Here is a 16,892-nt window from a genome sequence, read left to right on the forward strand (position 1 = left end):
AAATTTTCAACAGTGACAAACATTTGTTGTAAATCTTTCGAATTTTTATATTCTCTTATATTCATATGTCGGAGATGAAAGAACACCGGAGCCTTCCCTCTGGTTCTTCGGGAAAATCCGTAAAATTGTAATTAAAGTCTACAGCTGTAATTAAACAATTTGCCGTCATTCTACCCAATTGTACTTATTTACGATTTGTGACAATAAGCTTGGGTTCGTGGCGACCATCAGTCGCCGAACGTAGCCGCGGTCAATGGGACGAACGCTCCGCCTAACAAAGGTATGGAGTAATAATATAGCCTTCATTAAAAGAAATACCCGTAGAGGTACTCGACAGTAAACATTCCAACGGTTCCTTCGGGCAAAATGATTACCAGATGTCGATGCACCTACACAACACAAGTTCAGCTAGCTTGAGGACCTGCTACAAATCTTAGGATTTTGTTAATTAAGGTTCTTCAAACGGACAAGCAGTCTTTGTCCCAAATTGAATCCGAGGATCTCGTGTCCTTAGACACACCCCATCATAGTTTTCCTCTATGGCATCATCGGGACGGGAAGTCATTCCTTCTTGCGATCCTCTCGACGAAAAGAGTAACGCCTTACGATCAGTGAATATTACGCGTTTTATTAACAAAGAGTGCGACTTAGATTTGTGAGCACGTACATCTATCATCCCGTTGACCGCGGATTCGTTATTGAATCTAGGATCATTGTCATTAGCTTCCCGAGTATCTAAGTACCACGGTTATTTGTCAAGTTCTGTAATAATCGTATTTGCACTAATCAATGTCTTCTCTATTGCATAACGACAATGTGTAATCCAAATGAAGATTTGTTTCACGCCCCTAACCCTAATTCTAATGTAAACCCGACACATAAAATATTGCCGAGTATGAAATCAATCGATGCGCAACGGTTAATATATTTATAATCGATTTCTGATAAATCGTAGATGAATAAGATTCTGAAACATTTTTAATAATCGTCTTGTTCCTTAGTTATATAACATTTTTAGTACCTTCATATTGTACAATCATATTTTAAGATGATCATAAAACCGTTTCGATAAATTTCTCATTTCTAAATAATAGAGAAGCAAAGTAGCTTATGAAATATTTTTTTCAAGCACTTCTGTTAGAGATACTGCGCCGGCGATATTCGGCTGAAAGCAGTAACAATTATTGCGTAATAAACGTCTATGAAATAATTCATAAATAGTGACGTGAATAATAATTATTAACGAACGGGATTCTGACGTATAAAATAAAAATTTCATTCTTAAAATATGACTACAGGGACTGATCTTTCTCTATTAACAAAAGTTATTCTCTCTATATTTCGACAAGTTACATATTCCCCTGCATTCTAAAATTAACTTCTCGCGTTATTCTTTTCAGTATATTCAATAACTCGAAAGTCTTACTTATTTATCGGTCATCGGAAGCGTGTCGTTATCATTCATTTCTAAGCTACTACGTTTCCATTGAATGACGCTATATCGTCGACATTTGTTTAAACCTGCGGTCTCAATTGAAAAAGGACATCGACGATGCTTTCATCGGCTAATGTTGATATATCACCGACGTTTCTATCCCCTGCTGCGATTTTTCTAAGTATACGTCTCATAATCTTGCCCGACCGTGTTTTTGGTAGTCCTGGCGCGTGTTGAATCACATCTGGTTGAGCGAAGGGGCCGATTCGCTCGCGCACTATTGATAACACATTCAGATTAATATGTTTAAGAACGATAAATTAATTATAGGTTGAAATTATATATTCTTAACTACCTCTCTTTTTAAGCTCATCTTGAAGCTTTTTGTCGAATTTGGCACCCTCGTTGGGTGTAACGAAACAATGAAGGCATTGTCCTTTGACAGAATGTGGCTTACTAACTACCGCAGATTCAGCTACAGAAGGATGTTCAGTCAATACACCTTCTACTTCTGCTGTAGACATAAGATGACCAGACACATTTAACATATCATCAATACGACCAGTTATCCAAAAATAACCATCCGCATCACGTCTAGCACCTGAAATTAGAAGAAATATGTACATATAAACTTGCTCGTGCATATTTTATAATAAAAATTATCATTCCACACAGATAAGTAACACGAAATGTTTCACATTACAACTCTGCCATATAACTAAAATATTGTTTCAATTAAGAAACGAAACATATGTCGGACTTCGACTGTTTTAATTCAAAATGGCTATAACCATGGTTTAATTTATAAAAACTTCCGTTAAAAAATTCCCAATAGCAGCAAGTTATGTACCTTCATCAACCACATTGACATTTTTCCAATTTCTCTTCGATTCAGGACCGTATCTCCTGACAGACACTGAATTAAATATCATTTATAAACGAATTTCAAAGAAAATACAGAATGCCTATTCAAAAGGTTAAAGCTCGCCAAATTTTCAACTCCAGAGGTGATCCGACTCTGGAAGTGGACATAATTACAGACGTTGGATTGTTGAGATCTTCCGTACCATCTGTTTTGGTACCAAACCCTAATCAAGCGCAAGAACTAAGGGATGGAAACGAAGCTATGTACCATGGACGTTCAGTATTCAGAGCTGTTGACGTAGTTAATAACATAATCGCACCGCAACTATTGAAGTCGAGGTTGGAGGCTTGCCAACAAATGGAGATAGACAGCTTGCTAAACCGTCTAGACGGAACCGAGAATAAATCGAAACTAGGTGCAAATGCAATTCTTGGTGTTTCCATTGCCTGCTGTAAGGCTGGCGCCGCGAAGAAAGGACTTCCAGTTTACAGGTAATTAGTAGAACATTAAAATAATCAGTCACAGCTTAACGTTACAGATACAAAGCGTATAGCTTTTATTAGCCAAAAAATGTTTATTTTTAATCAACTACGCAATCTATATCAATTTCAAAGCAGATGGAGAGATATAAAAATTCTGTAGTTAATTCATTTAATTACGTACGTCTCTCTCACTTGATTTTTTCTCTTATAGATATATTGCAGAATTAGCTGAAAATGGAGAACTTTATATCCCTGTTCCTAGTTTCAACATGATCAGTGGAGGCAGGCATGCAAATAACACGTTACCATGCCAAGAATTTATGATCCTGCCCATAGGTATTCTTATTTCCTTGCCTTGTTTGTGCATATTTTTAAATTTACAAACATATCAGGAGCTGAAAGTTTCGCTGATGCTATGAAAATGGGTATGGAAGTGTACAGAGTACTCGAACGGAAGATCGCGGCTGCTCAAGAAATCCAATTACCCCTTCCGGTTAGCGACAACGGTGCATTTACACCTTTAGAACTGGAAGAAGATAAGGAAGCTTTACTGCTGTTAGATGAATCTATTAAAGAAGCAGGTTACGAAGGAAGAATTAAGATAGCGTTGGACATGGCAGCCAGTGCCTTTTACAAAGAAGGTTAAGAATGATTAATAATTACAGAAGCTGAGCTATACGATAAGCTACGACTTAACAATATTCAACAGAATTTTGTCTATACATTCAATAATTAGAAAACAATAATAATATATCTTTTTTTGATAGGAGGATACGATTTAGCATTTAAAACGGAAGAGTCTGATCCTGATGACTATATGGAGTCAGAAGCGTTGAAAGATCAGTACTTGGAATACTTAACAGAATTCTCATCTCTCGTCTCCATCGAAGATCCATTCGATCTCGACGACTGGGATGGTTGGCTCACGTTAGCTGATCAAGATATCCAAGTCGTTGCAGACGATTTAACTGCGATGAACATTGACAGAATCGAGGAAGCGATTGAAAGACAAATGGCCAACGCTATGGTGCTGAGAATGTCACAGGTTGGAACCGTGACGGAGGCGATCAACTGCGCAAAAATAGCGAGGATCAGTGACTGGGGTTATATCGTGGCGGCTTGCGAAGGAGAAACTGAAGACAACTTTGTAGCTGATTTGGCTATAGGACTTTCTGCTGGACAATTTAAAGCCGGAGCACCCTGCAGAAGCGAACGAACTGCTAAATACAATCAAATATTAAGAATCGAAGAGGAACTTGGAAAGGATGCAAGATATGCTGGTCTCAATTACAGGAACCCCTTGGCTAAATAACTCTTCACTACGCTCCAAAAATCTTTCTACCATTGTAAAGTTAAAACTGTTAAGCTTACCATCTCCCGTGCAATAATATCCATGAAATTTATCGAAATATGTGCTTTGGAAACGTTGATGATTTCCATGGAGAGACCTCATCATTCCTGGCCAAGGTTGGCGAAAAACTAGATATCCCTCGCCTTCGCCTTCGATTAATCGTCCGTCTTCGTCCAGAATTTCTGGCAAAACGCCAAAGAATGGGAACGTCTAGAAAGTATCAAATATATCAATTATATATTTCACTGGTTTGACGAATAATAAGAAGTACAAAATAACAACTTACTGCAGAACCTGGTTTCATTGGAGTAGCACCGGGAAGAGGAGTGATCACGTGGCCACCAGTTTCCGTTTGCCAAAACGTGTCTGATATACTGCATTTTCCATGACCCACAAAATTATAAAACCACAGCCATGCTTCAGAATTTATTGGCTCTCCAACCGAACCCAAAACCTGAAACAATAAATTATTTTACAATTTCAATCTTCTTAGTGTAAAAACTATATTGTATATATTCCTATAGATATCTCAGTGTCTTCTTTTCCTACTTTGACTTACCTTTAAAGTAGACAAATTATGTTTCTTTACCAAATCATCTCCAAACTTCATTAGCGATCTAATTGCTGTTGGCGCAGTATAAAATTGCGTGACTTTATATTTATCGATGACTGCCCAGTATCGATCATTTCCTGGATAAAACGGTGTCCCTTCAAACTGTAGATTATACATTTATCAAGACAAACTTATTATTACATAGTAGGCATTTTGAATCAAAGAAAAAATAAAATATCTCCAGACTCACAATAATAGAAGTAGCTCCATTTGCTAACGGACCATACACGACGTAAGTATGACCAGTGATCCAACCAACGTCAGCTGTACACCAGTACACGTCACCAGGGTGATAATCAAACACATACTTAAACGTCGTGGCTGCATAGATCAAGTATCCGGCCGTGGTATGTAGAACGCCTTTTGGTTTCCCCGTGGAACCACTGTGCAGGAAGAAATATTTCAGAGTTATTTAAGATAAGAAAGAAATTATTATATATTATTGTAGTATCGTGGACAAATGGCCTAAGAAATATCTGGTGAATCATAAACAATATTGCGGGAAGGGCTAAGTGCCGTTAGAAAGAGCCTGGCAGTTTTTACCGGGGAGTCGAGTGCGGAGGAGTCGAATTGAGTAGTCGTGAGTTGAGAGTTGAGGTGTGAGGAATCGAGTGGTCGTGAGTTGAGAGTTGAGGCGTGAGGAATCGAGTAGTCGTGAGTTGAGAGTCGAGAGTTGAGTTGCCGAGTTCTTACGAGTTGTAAACTATTAGTTGTGAGTTGTGAATGAACTATTTAGTTCTAGCACATTACTGTATTTAGTTCACGTTAAGTAATCATCGTTTCTTATCTAATCCATTGTAAATAGATCTATCGATCGATAAAATTATTATATAGGATAAATAAACAATTCCTATATTATATTATTCATACACTATTTTGTTGGGAAATATACCTTGTGTATAAAATAAAAAGTGGATCTTCCGCATTCATCCAAACTGGATAACACTTGTTTTCAGCATCTTCCACTTCATCGTGCCACCAACAATCGCGGTTATCGTCCCATGGAATTTGTGGGATGTTAGAATCATTTCCATCGCTCGTACCGTTCACTCCATTCGTTTTTTCTTCAATACGAATTCAAAAAGTTAAGTCTTAGATTAATAAAAAAGTTATCTCTGTTTTATCTCTTTTCCTTTTCTAGTTATATTTTCATCTTTTGTTTTGTATCTGTTAGGTACATTTGTGTCCCGATTTTTGCTATCCACGTTAATTCTACGATTATTATTAACTGAAAGTCTTTATTCCACTATACCTGTTGAATGTAGCTTGGCACCGTGTGGATTATTCAGTCTTCTCAAATGTGCAACTACTATACAACACTCAACCACGTGGGTATACTTTTTAACTTTCTTCAAAGCATCGTCACAGATAGTCTTCAAAGATATAAGCTTCTCGCCCCTCCACACACCGTCAGTCGTAATCAGAATTTTCGCTTTTGAATCCATGATACGCTCCGCCAGCGCGTCCGATGAGTACCCTCCAAACTAATTGAACAGTCGTTTTATAGCATTTTCTATTTTTATGGCGATATTATGAGATATTAAAGACATTTAGTTTGGACTTTAATTAATTAAAAGTTACATGTTTCTTCTATCATACCAACGACATTAATATTTTTTATATTTATAGAGATTTATCAAGACTTAAAACAAGTTCTACTATAAGAATAAAATAGCCCATATATTATTTTATGGTTTAAATACAACGTTTATATTTAGTTAACGTTTTAAATTTTATGACTGAACATGTATTATACACTAAAAGATAGAAGTAATCTGGTACTCTTATTCACTATGGTATTATGTATGACATTTTTAATCTATGGGCCTTTTAGCTTTATTGATCTCAGTTTTCCTTCGTCGTAACTTCAACAAATATGTCTAATAAATATAACTACACGTAAACAAAGTGTATATTTTTACCATAAAAAATATTGATATTATCCGTTGAGCGAAAGTAATTATTGCACTGCAATTTTTCTTTTCGTCTTGTTTTTTGTCTTATTTGTCGATGGTATGACGTTACGTGTGATATTATGATACGCCTGTTAATTATCTCGAACTTAAATGGAAAGGTAAAGTAGATTATTGTTAGCATTGCCTGTTCGATGTTGACGTGATTTTTATACACATCTCTTACGTAATAAAAAGAAATTATATGACATTATTATAGTTAGAGAAAAAGATTCTGTCCGGAAATTAAACAAAAAAATGAACAGATATCAGAAAAATTCTTAATTTAGCCTTTTAAATATTTACTTTATCCTGTCCAAAATATGTACGTATACGTAATATTTATAACTGGAGTAATCTACACGAACCATTTTTATCTTTCTGAATAGCAATAATACATCAATGCTGATACAAAGCGATACGAATTTACAAATCAAATAGTTAATAACGAGCTTTGTACGTTGTATGTCAACAGGAAATCGCATTATGTAAAATGAGATAGTCTCAGGTTCTATTAAGCTACGATTTGAAATCTCATGGTTTCTCTGGGATTAACAGAAAAATTCTTTACCACTACGCTGTGAACAGCGCCGATTCTGGTACACGCGAGCATGGCAATAGGCAGTTCCAGGATCATAGGCATGTAAATCGCAACACGATCTCCCTTCGTCACTCCTTTGGATTTTAAGACATTTGCAAACCTGCATACTTCCTCCAATAGTTTTCTGTACGTCAGACGTGAATAATCGTCCGGGTCGTTGCCCTCCCTAAAATATGAATACATCATTCGATTAATTCCTGACAAACGTCATTCATTGTTACTTTTGAACCGAATTGAATGCTTCTAAGTAATCCTCATGACGAAATATACTTGTCTATGAAAGATTGGGAACACAAGTGTCAATGAACCAATTACCCACTAATTGATCTATGCCTTAGGAATACGCATAATGGAATAAATTCAGCTGCATTTAACTTCTTAAGACCTCTTCTTATTTCGTTATTTCATTGTATACATTTTTATAACATTAAGTCTAAAAAACTATTTTTCAATAAGAATCCTCTATTTTTGTATTTACCATAAGTGATCAAACTTATTATATAAATTATAAAAAATTAGTATGCCTTATCTATTAAGTAACAATAGTCCAAAAATAGTCAGTTTAACTTTCAGTTCACACACGCGTGTTAAAGAAGTTTAAAGTTCAAGTTTCATGCAACTCAAATATTCCACGTGTTAGAGTATTTTCGTATGTACTTTGCCCCGATATTTATGACTAAATCCAATTTTGATCATACCCGATAGATTTAGCAGCTACGACCTTATGAATTTATCCATACACCTTACGCGACGATAAGGAGTTTCTTTTTGAATAAATACATTTTAAGGCCATTCAAAATCTCTTTTCATAATTTAAACATCGTTCTCAGATGCTCCACTTAACACTTGATTACAAGAATGATAATACATATAACTGGATTTTAAATGTGTTATAAAAAATGTGCTTTAATTACTATATTTTAGAAACAAAACTTCTCTCTCTCTCTCTCTCTCTCTTTCTCTCTGAATAAATAGACATTAAAGCCATTCAAAGTCTCGTTTTCAGACGGAAATAATTTTCTTTTTAAACTAGTGCTTGTTTACGAAAACAACAATATAATTTCATCCAATTAGTTACCATGAAACAGTACTTTGCATTTAAAACAACAAATACAAATTTATGATTTCACGTAAAATTCAACAATTTTATCAGGTTTTTATGTAATACCTGACTGCTTGTTTGTCAAAGCTAAGATCCGCTATAATACGGTTCGATGATAAGAATCACATCTATACCCACGCCTATCAAAAAAAAGAGATTAACCAATGCCACATATTAAATATCAATACGATCACGTGAAAATTGTAATAGTTATATAAAAATCGTAATCGCTATTCTCTTGCTGACTGGCCTGATAACATGCTCGATTAACGTTCGATGACAAAATATGTTCTTCTTCGAGCAGTTTAGACTTTGTTTTGTACATATCACATTCAAAAAACAACATTTCTTACATTCATGGTAATTTTTTAACGGTATTTTAATTCCATACATGCTTTCACACGTATACCTTTTCTGGATTTAAATTTCTAATTAATAGTTACTTTCAGAATTACTAATGCCAGTTAGCGTAACTGCTGAAGTACTTAATAGTACGAATAATATCTGCAGTCTAAAAAAGAAATATCCCAAAATTAAATGTCCAATGGGAAATACGTAATACCTACAAGCCTTGTAGAAATAAAAATTTCAATAATCACGATAAGTAATGGAAATATTTCGCTTTTGTATAATCAATTAAATTATACATTCCATAATTTATATAATGTTCGTAATTGCCTCCTTTCGTTCATTTACTCAATGATGTAAACACAGCTATCGATCAAGAATTATAAAGAATTTTATAATTCCTTCTTTGCGTTATGTAACTCTATTCGAATTATATTCGTAAACAATCATACTACGCGCGCAAACTTTGATTTTTGCAGCTGCCACGTTTTGAGAAACACATAAGACAGGCATATTATCCAGTCACGTGAGCTAACGTGATCGTACCACGTGCACACGACCAATCAGGATATCGTAACTGGTAGTGTGCCAAATTTTGAACGAATAGCAGAGCATCGTACGACAAGCACAAACGATAGGATAGAGAGAACAAGTGTCTGACTCACTGATCGATTGTATGAGCATAGGATTTCTCCACCAACTTTTCTACTGCCGCTCACTATCTGAAATGATAGCGATAGAAAAGTAGAAAATCGCGACCCGTTGAAAAGTATTCGATATTCGACGCCTGGTATAGTCTGGTATAGCAATTGCTGAACATTTCTTCTAGTAAAGTATAAAATTAAAATAACTGTATATACAAACGAAAATTAAAAAATATACTAATACGACATTCATAAAAACAAAACAAGAATGAATAACAAAATCTTTTTTCACGTAACTTTCGTTTTGGAGGTCTTAGTCAAAGTAATATATTCAGAGGCAATATACACTTTGTACGAAGTATTAATTTTATGACATATAAATTATTAATCTCTATTGGTAATACATTTTTGTGTTAAAGTTTATATTAGATCATCTTAGAACTTTTAATAACTCCAACAAGATGGATATACAGTATACAATAACGTAATTTTAATGTTAAATTTATAATAAGAAAAGACTAAAATATCCTAAACTGCTTAATTTTAGACAATAAATAAATTAACCAATATAAATACCTTTTTCAATTATAACTGCCTTATCATGAATAGAACCAAATTAATATCAAGTTCAAAATAGAAATATTTTTCAGAAATCAAACAATTTTTATCTAGATCTAGTTTACAATGTACTGCTTCTGTAAGAATAGACGATATTCCTCTTTTCTAAGATAAAATATCAAAAGAATATTTGGAAAAAGAATTAGAGAGAAGTACGTTGTGGAAATGCTTGGGTCAGTCAGTAATGTCACCCGACACTTTCCAAATCGCGTCCAAACACGACGAATAGTAGGTACTACAATGAAAATAAAGAAATTGTATCACTTATGCAACACTTGAATGACTTGCGTGTATAAACGACGGTATATTTTGCATAGCAATGAACCACTGAAAGCAGCACCGTTCAAACGGACGCTTTGAATAATTGTATTTAAGCTATTTAGTTCAGAGAGATACCAAGTTGCGCTACGTGTCGAATGAAAGTCCCTGGTGAACGTAAAAGCGTACACGCATAATGTTTTATGGTCTTTCAATAATAAGCACAGAAGCTACTACGCCAGAACGCTGCTCCTGTAACGGCAGATTCTTTTAGATTTTTGTGATACTCGCGAGAGGTTCGTTTCAAGTTCCTATAAAAACGAAATACGCCCGTGAATTTTTTGTTTGTGGAATTTCTACGCTCGTTAAAACATTTGTGTAGTTAAGTACATGGTGTTCTCGTTGAATATTCATACAGATTTCTCGTGAACGAAAAGTAAGAAAGTAGGATATTTTACACACAGTAGTTAAAAAATTAGAATTTGAAAGAAGGAATTTTTACAATGATTTTGAAAAACAGATATTTTAAGGTAAAATGTTCAAGTATGGCGTAAGACAAATAAAAGGTTGGTAAAGAAATCTTTTTGCTAATTCCACGAATATCATTAAGTGACGATATACGAACAGTGAGATTTCTTTTGAAATCGATTACAATATTACATATAATGTATTGTAAAATAAAAATGTGAAACAAAATTAAGTATTAATGAAATTCGTGCTAATAGTAAGTCAACGCCTTTGTTAATAAATTGAGATAATCCGTTTGGTTGTGTATATGTTAATCTTCGAACAAAGGTGTCTTCGACTGCTTTTTAACTCGTTTTTGATGATATATTGAACATCTGCGATATGAATATAGAAAGTCATTTGTTTTATTACATATATATTTTCTTAATTGAACAAATAAAGATCCTATGAAATATTAATTACTTAAGAGTTTCATACACACTTATAAAATTATCAATAAAATATGTGTATCTATACAACGTAACGTACGTGGATATTGACGATACTATTTAATAAAAAAAAAAAATAAAAACAGAAAAGAGTACACATATGAATTACTCTTATCACTCCTTATTCTCAGGCAAACATATCGTGTATTCCTTTTTTCAGGCGCATCAGTTACACGAATCAATCGAATGTACTGCAGATTTCATAACAATTAAAATTCCTATGAATGTATTGACCGATAAACGAATAACAAAAAGAAACGAGACGCCTTACCAATAAAACGCAATCTTGTCGCCGTTTCCACTCTTCACATTTTTGTCCAATAGGTTGAAGCTGATGTTCGTTGACGCGCCCTCCATCCATTTTATGAAAATATCTCCCTTGCTCAAGTCGAAATTATATGAAAAGAATTTATCATCCACTGCCGGAGTTTCCCAATAAAACTGTTTTGCAATTTCGCTCCAGAATTCTGTCGGATTCTTCACAGACCTAGAAACGCAAAAGACCATGAGCAATCTTGAAAGAATTTCTTTTAATACGGTTGAAGGTATGTCAAAAACGAGCTTGTCTCATAGATCGGTTGCGTTATATTCCACATGGTTTATCGTTATGATTCTTGTAATATATTGATAATCAAGAAATGATTGATATTGGTACAATGATAAAATGTGTAACAAAGAGTCTGATTAAGTTCGATTGTGATTTAAACAACGAAAGAAACGAAAGGATTAAAAAACATCAGTTTTGAAATTTTTAATACATTTTAAATGATTGTAAGACTGAAGAATGAAAGATCGTGATAAGACTAAAATAAAATAAGAGATGGAGAAGTGAGAAAACGAGATTAAAGAATGATTTCAAAAATATTAAACAATTAGTTAATGATGATAATAGTAAGCTTTACTGCACTGTCGTTTTTGTGGTGTTACAGTAAGTCATAGGTAACACAGATGCGATACAATGATTAATTAGAATTTAATTGAGATTTAAATTTAGATAGGTTTTATAGGGAAGTTAAAAAGCGAATTTCTTTACGTCCTATCAAAATGAAATGTTATTGAAAGGATGATCGATTGATACAGCGATAGTACTCTATGAAAGAACCATTCATTCAGTAGGCTTTTACAGTTTATAGAAAATTTGAATGACAAAGATAAGAAAATATTTCATGTTTATTAAGTTAAAAGATATTAGAGATTTAATTATTACTGAATTAGTTATAGATGAATGTGACAGCCCTTTTTTATGAAGATGTAATTAAGTACGATTTGGAATAAAAAAACACTTCATTTGTGTACAGACATAAGATTCATCTAAGTTGTAAGTTTTTTCGAGGTCATTGAAGACACAAATCCTCAAGATGGGTAGAAATTGTTTCTTATAGAAAGACGCTAGACGGATCGATATCATTGTTCTATTTCCATAATACACAACTACCGTGTATCACTACGTAAAATATCTGCAATATCTAAATGTCCAAATTTTCTTTCAAACTTTGTACAGGTTTTTCTTTAAAACATTTTTAATACTGCCTTCATTCTTTAAGATACATTTAACAATTATAGCTAAAAAATTAAGCAGCCCTATATATTTTAATTTAAACAAATAAACGAAAATGTAAAACTTATTAATATTTTCACTCATTGGCATTTTTATTATTAGCATCTTAAACAGTCAACATTAGAAAATTCGATTCAATTATTCAGAACAGTTGGTATTATTATATTCTGATACTTATTGGTAATTATATAATCTGTATGGTTCCTGGAAGATGTCAGTACAAATCACGCTTCAAAATCAATTTTTCTCAAATAATAGCTCCAGCATATACACAGGGTGCACTTAATAAATACGTTGACACTTTATTTACGATTAATACACACACGTTACCATCTATCAGTATTCACCCTCTTTTATTGTCCCCTACTAATTCTAACACCGCTGCACCTAATTGCATAGACCGTAAAACAAATCTTCCATTACCTACGAATAAATGCGAGATTAACTTCATCGAACAAGTTGTCAGTGATTTATAATTAAAACGAAACCATTAAATCGATTATTCGAAAAAATTGATACTATTCAGTTGGAATTACAAATATTTTCGTCAACTGACTCTTAAATTTCATATTTTCATTCATAAATGGTAGATAATAAAATATTAGGAACTTTCGACCGAGCTGTCCCTTGGTCAACATTATTGATTCGCAACAGCCTCAACGTTCCACCTAGAAATAACACTCTTCACAGGAGTGCCACTAAAACTTAGGAACAGATCCCGATTTGTAATTACAGAAACTACCATTGAAAAAGTAAAAGCGCGAAAAGAAGTTAACAGAAAGGGAATGAAAAACATCATCGGCGAGATGTCAAAGACTACACCGTGCCATCTGTCATCATCCCTCTTGTACCGACTAAGCTGGACAACACGTCTCTTATTTCAAATAGAAAACACTTACTTTTCATGCATATTTCTGTATTGTTCCATGCTGCTGCAGTGCGCATTTTTCGCGATTTCAGGATTGGGGTAGTACAATCTGTCCGCCATCTTCCTGGTTCCAGTGTTTCAAGTTTTAACCCTTTTCAATTCCACGATCCTTTGGCTTAGGGGGCTCGAGTAGTTAATCGATAAAGTGTAGAGTGGAAATCCGACGACGACACTTGAATGCGTAATTTTATACAACTCGTTTTGTACTTTTTTTTGTTTGAAATGAATACGTTGCAAAGGATAAAGGACGGATACCACGATTAAATTTAAGGTGAACGGAGGAGGCACTGCAGTTACTTGGAAGCATGCACCTCCGCTCTCTTTTTCGTTACAGCTCGGCTGATAAACCGCGACTGGGCTAGATTTGCAATCTGGCAATACCGTCGACCAATGTTGGCGTCAGTGTTGAGAGGGAAGGCGCTGTCAGGGACGTATCTCCTGCCGTGTCGCTAGTGACCCACGCTGGACTTTCCGCTCAACCATTTGATATTTTGGCTATAAAAAGACACAGAATCATATAATACTTCCTGGAATCTCTTGCACAATAATTTGTCAAGTTACAAATTGTTTGTTACAAACTTTGTTTCTTACAATATTATAATTTTACGTGGAATAGATAATCAAATAATTCATTATTTATAGAATTTGATTTGTTTTATTACCAAACCTGATTGACGCGTTATAGAAACTTTATCAATAGTAATAATTTGTAAAGTTTCACTGATAATATCAAACCCATTCTATCATAATATAAGAAGATTCAGACATCATGTTTAAGTATAGAATTATAACATGTATTGCAACGTGTTGCACACTAAGCCCATATTTTGCAAAACAAAGTTCTTTTAATAGATATAACAAATACACTGTGTGTATCACCAGTAAAAAAATAAGTATTTTATGTCTTTGTATTGTGTCTCTTTATACAATTGATATGAACGAGGTTCTTGAACGAGATAAATAATATTGCACATGTTAAAATATAGTTATATAATATTACTACGTACATTTGGGATAATATGTTGAATATACGTATTATATAAGTTTGTAAACTTTGAAATGTAGTTTACCAATTGACTTGAAGTGCCTGGTCGCATGTTGCGCAATGCGAATGCGCAGGAGTTAGACAATTCCAAACTTACCGACACTCAAGTGATCAAACTTAACCTTCTTATTGCCTTTTTTCCATTAATTGTATCATGTTACTTATTTATTATACATATAAATATATAAATTACGAAACTGTTTCTAAATAAATTTTACACTAATTTCCAGAAAAAATATTCTGGTATAATAAATATATTTGATACTTTTATCGCTTCGTAATTTCACAACCATGTACAATGTCTGCTAGGTATCAAATAAAATTATTAAAAAATATTATTGCTACGACAAAAGATTAGAAAGATTAGGCTTAGCAAATTAAATTGTCAGCAAGATTAGAAGTTACCTACTGTACCGTGCGATCGGCGGTATTTCGATTTGAATGCATCCATATTGATCACGTGACCATGCATTCGATATAGCGTGAAAGTACATAACCTTTTTCTGAAATTTTCAAAACAAAGAAAATAAAAATATATTTTTATTGATTACACGTAGTTGTATGGTATTCCCTAATACATTGTTATACAAATTTCTAAGGGTAATATTGTCGATACGATATTATTGTCTACTTCCTGTTGCTTTACGCCCATCTTATTGACGCCTTTAATTACTTCATTCTCATTTGAAAACGCGTAAATAAAGTACGTACGTAAGCTATTCCAAACTCATGAAAAATATTATTTCAATACAGACATAAAAACAATTTTTTAAGTAGCTTAACATAATTTTCCACTAGCAATTACATATCTCGTTAATGGATTATTCGTTTATACATTTTTATTTTTTGATGAATGACTTTTATTAAGTCATATGAATTAAGTAATTAATATCGAAACTATCGTTGATATACCAAAAACTATAACCATAGTAATAAGATGAAAAGATAGTTACAAAATTGAAATATCTTTTTCTTTAAACTATTAATGCTCTTCATATGGATCTTCGCAATCGCAATATTTCCAGCATTATTAGTCAATTACGAAGAAATTGGACTATCAATAGACTGATATGTATAACAAATGTTCTCACGTACATATTCATATATTCATATGTGTATTCTTGATTCCTCTAACCTTTTACCGACCGTTTCTATGATTTCTCACTATCGATAATGCAAAATGCGGATTTGATCACATACCGTATTCTTGATCAAACACTTCAAAACCACTGATACGATGATTATAAAACAATGATATGAGAGTCGAAGTAGGATCAATTTACATACTCTTACAGGATATGTAGTTGGAATTTTTATTGCTTTGTCGTGCACGTAACGGTGAACGATATCGATCTTGAATCTGACAAGGACTCGATCATTGTTGAACGGTTGGTAGTCAATAAAACATGGCAAGGACTCGATCCAAGGTTCGATCGTAATCGTAATAAAAAGTTTCTCTTGCTTGATAATTTTACACGTGGAATATACGTTTCGTTTCATCATTAATATTAATTTTGTTTATATGTTTACAATATTTTTATCATTGTTTTCATTATTATTATTACATGTGTTGTAATAATATCACGTATTTATCAAAATATTTGTACAGTATAAAGATATAACGAACGTAATTTGCAGGGCTGGACGGGGAATAAAATTTTCCATTTTCAGTTCATTAATTAAATTCTACATAAAGCGGCCCCACGTCTCTACCGGCTCATTCGGAGTTTTCTCAAAAATTCTGGCCACCGCTCCTGTCAGTTTGGATAAGAAGTTAATTATAAACTTGACGAACTTTCTTTGGCAACTTCCTATGTGTTGAGGTTATTCGATGTGTAAACAGAGAAAACTCATGGCATAAATTGTAAGGCAGAAAATATATTTAAATAGAAGTGTAATTATAAGTAAGAATACAATTTGAGCTGGTGTAGATCCGCACGCTAGCTGTGTTACCCAGTAACTGAAAACCCCGGAAGCCAACGTCGCCTGTCTACTGTTTACGGTCTGACTTCGTCGCAGTCTTTTGTCTACGCGCTGTCGATGGCTTCGGTGTTTGAGAAAACTAAAAAGACCAGATGTAGAGTTTTCAACACTATGTAATTATTTTCGCAGAAAGAAATTAATAATTTGATGTTC

The 16,892-nt window shown here is 33.7% G+C and overlaps 3 protein-coding genes and 1 long non-coding RNA gene across 5 annotated transcripts; 1 reads left to right on the forward strand and 3 right to left on the reverse strand.

The window, feature by feature from the left end:
• Positions 1-1,118: 1,118 nt before the first annotated feature.
• LOC117210308 (acetyl-coenzyme A synthetase) lies at positions 1,119-14,076 on the reverse strand. Its single transcript, XM_033453225.1, has 11 exons — positions 13,683-14,076; positions 11,497-11,712; positions 7,270-7,465; positions 5,999-6,230; positions 5,639-5,810; positions 4,937-5,129; positions 4,693-4,848; positions 4,420-4,587; positions 4,154-4,343; positions 1,791-2,036; positions 1,119-1,712 (listed from the first exon to the last, which is right to left on the reverse strand). The coding sequence occupies exons 1-11, from the start codon at positions 13,769-13,771 to the stop codon at positions 1,516-1,518; spliced, it is 2,055 nt and encodes a 684-aa protein (XP_033309116.1). The 5' UTR covers positions 13,772-14,076; the 3' UTR covers positions 1,119-1,515.
• Positions 2,353-4,617, forward strand: LOC117210309 (enolase-like). Of its 2 annotated transcripts, none has more exons than XM_033453227.1 (4): positions 2,353-2,791; positions 2,994-3,118; positions 3,217-3,423; positions 3,550-4,312. In XM_033453227.1, the coding sequence occupies exons 1-4, from the start codon at positions 2,397-2,399 to the stop codon at positions 4,092-4,094; spliced, it is 1,272 nt and encodes a 423-aa protein (XP_033309118.1). In that variant the 5' UTR covers positions 2,353-2,396; the 3' UTR covers positions 4,095-4,312. The 2 variants fall into 2 exon arrangements, with proteins under 2 accessions (XP_033309118.1, XP_033309117.1); XM_033453226.1 differs by having other exon boundaries at positions 2,397-2,791; positions 3,175-3,423; positions 3,550-4,617.
• LOC117210312 lies at positions 13,066-13,670 on the reverse strand. The gene is made up of 2 exons (XR_004488087.1): positions 13,336-13,670; positions 13,066-13,206 (listed from the first exon to the last, which is right to left on the reverse strand). It is a non-coding gene; the product is annotated as an uncharacterized LOC117210312 (long non-coding RNA).
• A 72-nt stretch (positions 14,077-14,148) lies between the features above and the next one.
• On the reverse strand, positions 14,149-16,259 carry LOC117210311. Its single transcript, XM_033453229.1, has 3 exons — positions 15,957-16,259; positions 15,171-15,259; positions 14,149-14,206 (listed from the first exon to the last, which is right to left on the reverse strand). The coding sequence occupies exons 1-3, from the start codon at positions 16,257-16,259 to the stop codon at positions 14,161-14,163; spliced, it is 438 nt and encodes a 145-aa protein (XP_033309120.1). The 3' UTR covers positions 14,149-14,160.
• Between the last annotated feature and the right edge of the window lie 633 nt (positions 16,260-16,892).

This window comes from Bombus bifarius, unplaced genomic scaffold, assembly GCF_011952205.1.
Source record: "Bombus bifarius isolate JDL3187 unplaced genomic scaffold, Bbif_JDL3187 scf7180000008199, whole genome shotgun sequence".
Taxonomy (NCBI): domain Eukaryota; kingdom Metazoa; phylum Arthropoda; class Insecta; order Hymenoptera; family Apidae; genus Bombus; species Bombus bifarius.

What these genes read in the sequence shown, in the direction of transcription:
- LOC117210309 (XM_033453226.1), top strand. Translation starts at nt 2,397, where the DNA reads ATGCCTATTCAAAAGGTTAAAGCTCGCCAAATTTTCAACTCCAGAGGT. An exon ending in ATTTATGATCCTGCCCATAG is followed by an intron (nt 3,119 to 3,174) that starts GTATTCTTATTT and finishes CAAACATATCAG; the next exon opens with GAGCTGAAAGTTTCGCTGAT. An exon ending in CAGTGCCTTTTACAAAGAAG is followed by an intron (nt 3,424 to 3,549) that starts GTTAAGAATGAT and finishes TTTTTTTGATAG; the next exon opens with GAGGATACGATTTAGCATTT.
- LOC117210308 (XM_033453225.1), bottom strand. Translation starts at nt 13,771, where the DNA reads ATGGCGGACAGATTGTACTACCCCAATCCTGAAATCGCGAAAAATGCG. An exon ending in CAATGAAACCAGGTTCTGCA is followed by an intron (nt 4,344 to 4,419) that starts GTAAGTTGTTAT and finishes GATACTTTCTAG; the next exon opens with ACGTTCCCATTCTTTGGCGT. An exon ending in ATATTATTGCACGGGAGATG is followed by an intron (nt 2,037 to 4,153) that starts GTAAGCTTAACA and finishes TTCTAATTTCAG; the next exon opens with GTGCTAGACGTGATGCGGAT.
- LOC117210311 (XM_033453229.1), bottom strand. Translation starts at nt 16,259, where the DNA reads ATGATGAAACGAAACGTATATTCCACGTGTAAAATTATCAAGCAAGAG. An exon ending in AGTGTTTGATCAAGAATACG is followed by an intron (nt 15,260 to 15,956) that starts GTATGTGATCAA and finishes TGAAAATTTCAG; the next exon opens with AAAAAGGTTATGTACTTTCA. An exon ending in GAAATACCGCCGATCGCACG is followed by an intron (nt 14,207 to 15,170) that starts GTACAGTAGGTA and finishes GTCTTTTTATAG; the next exon opens with CCAAAATATCAAATGGTTGA.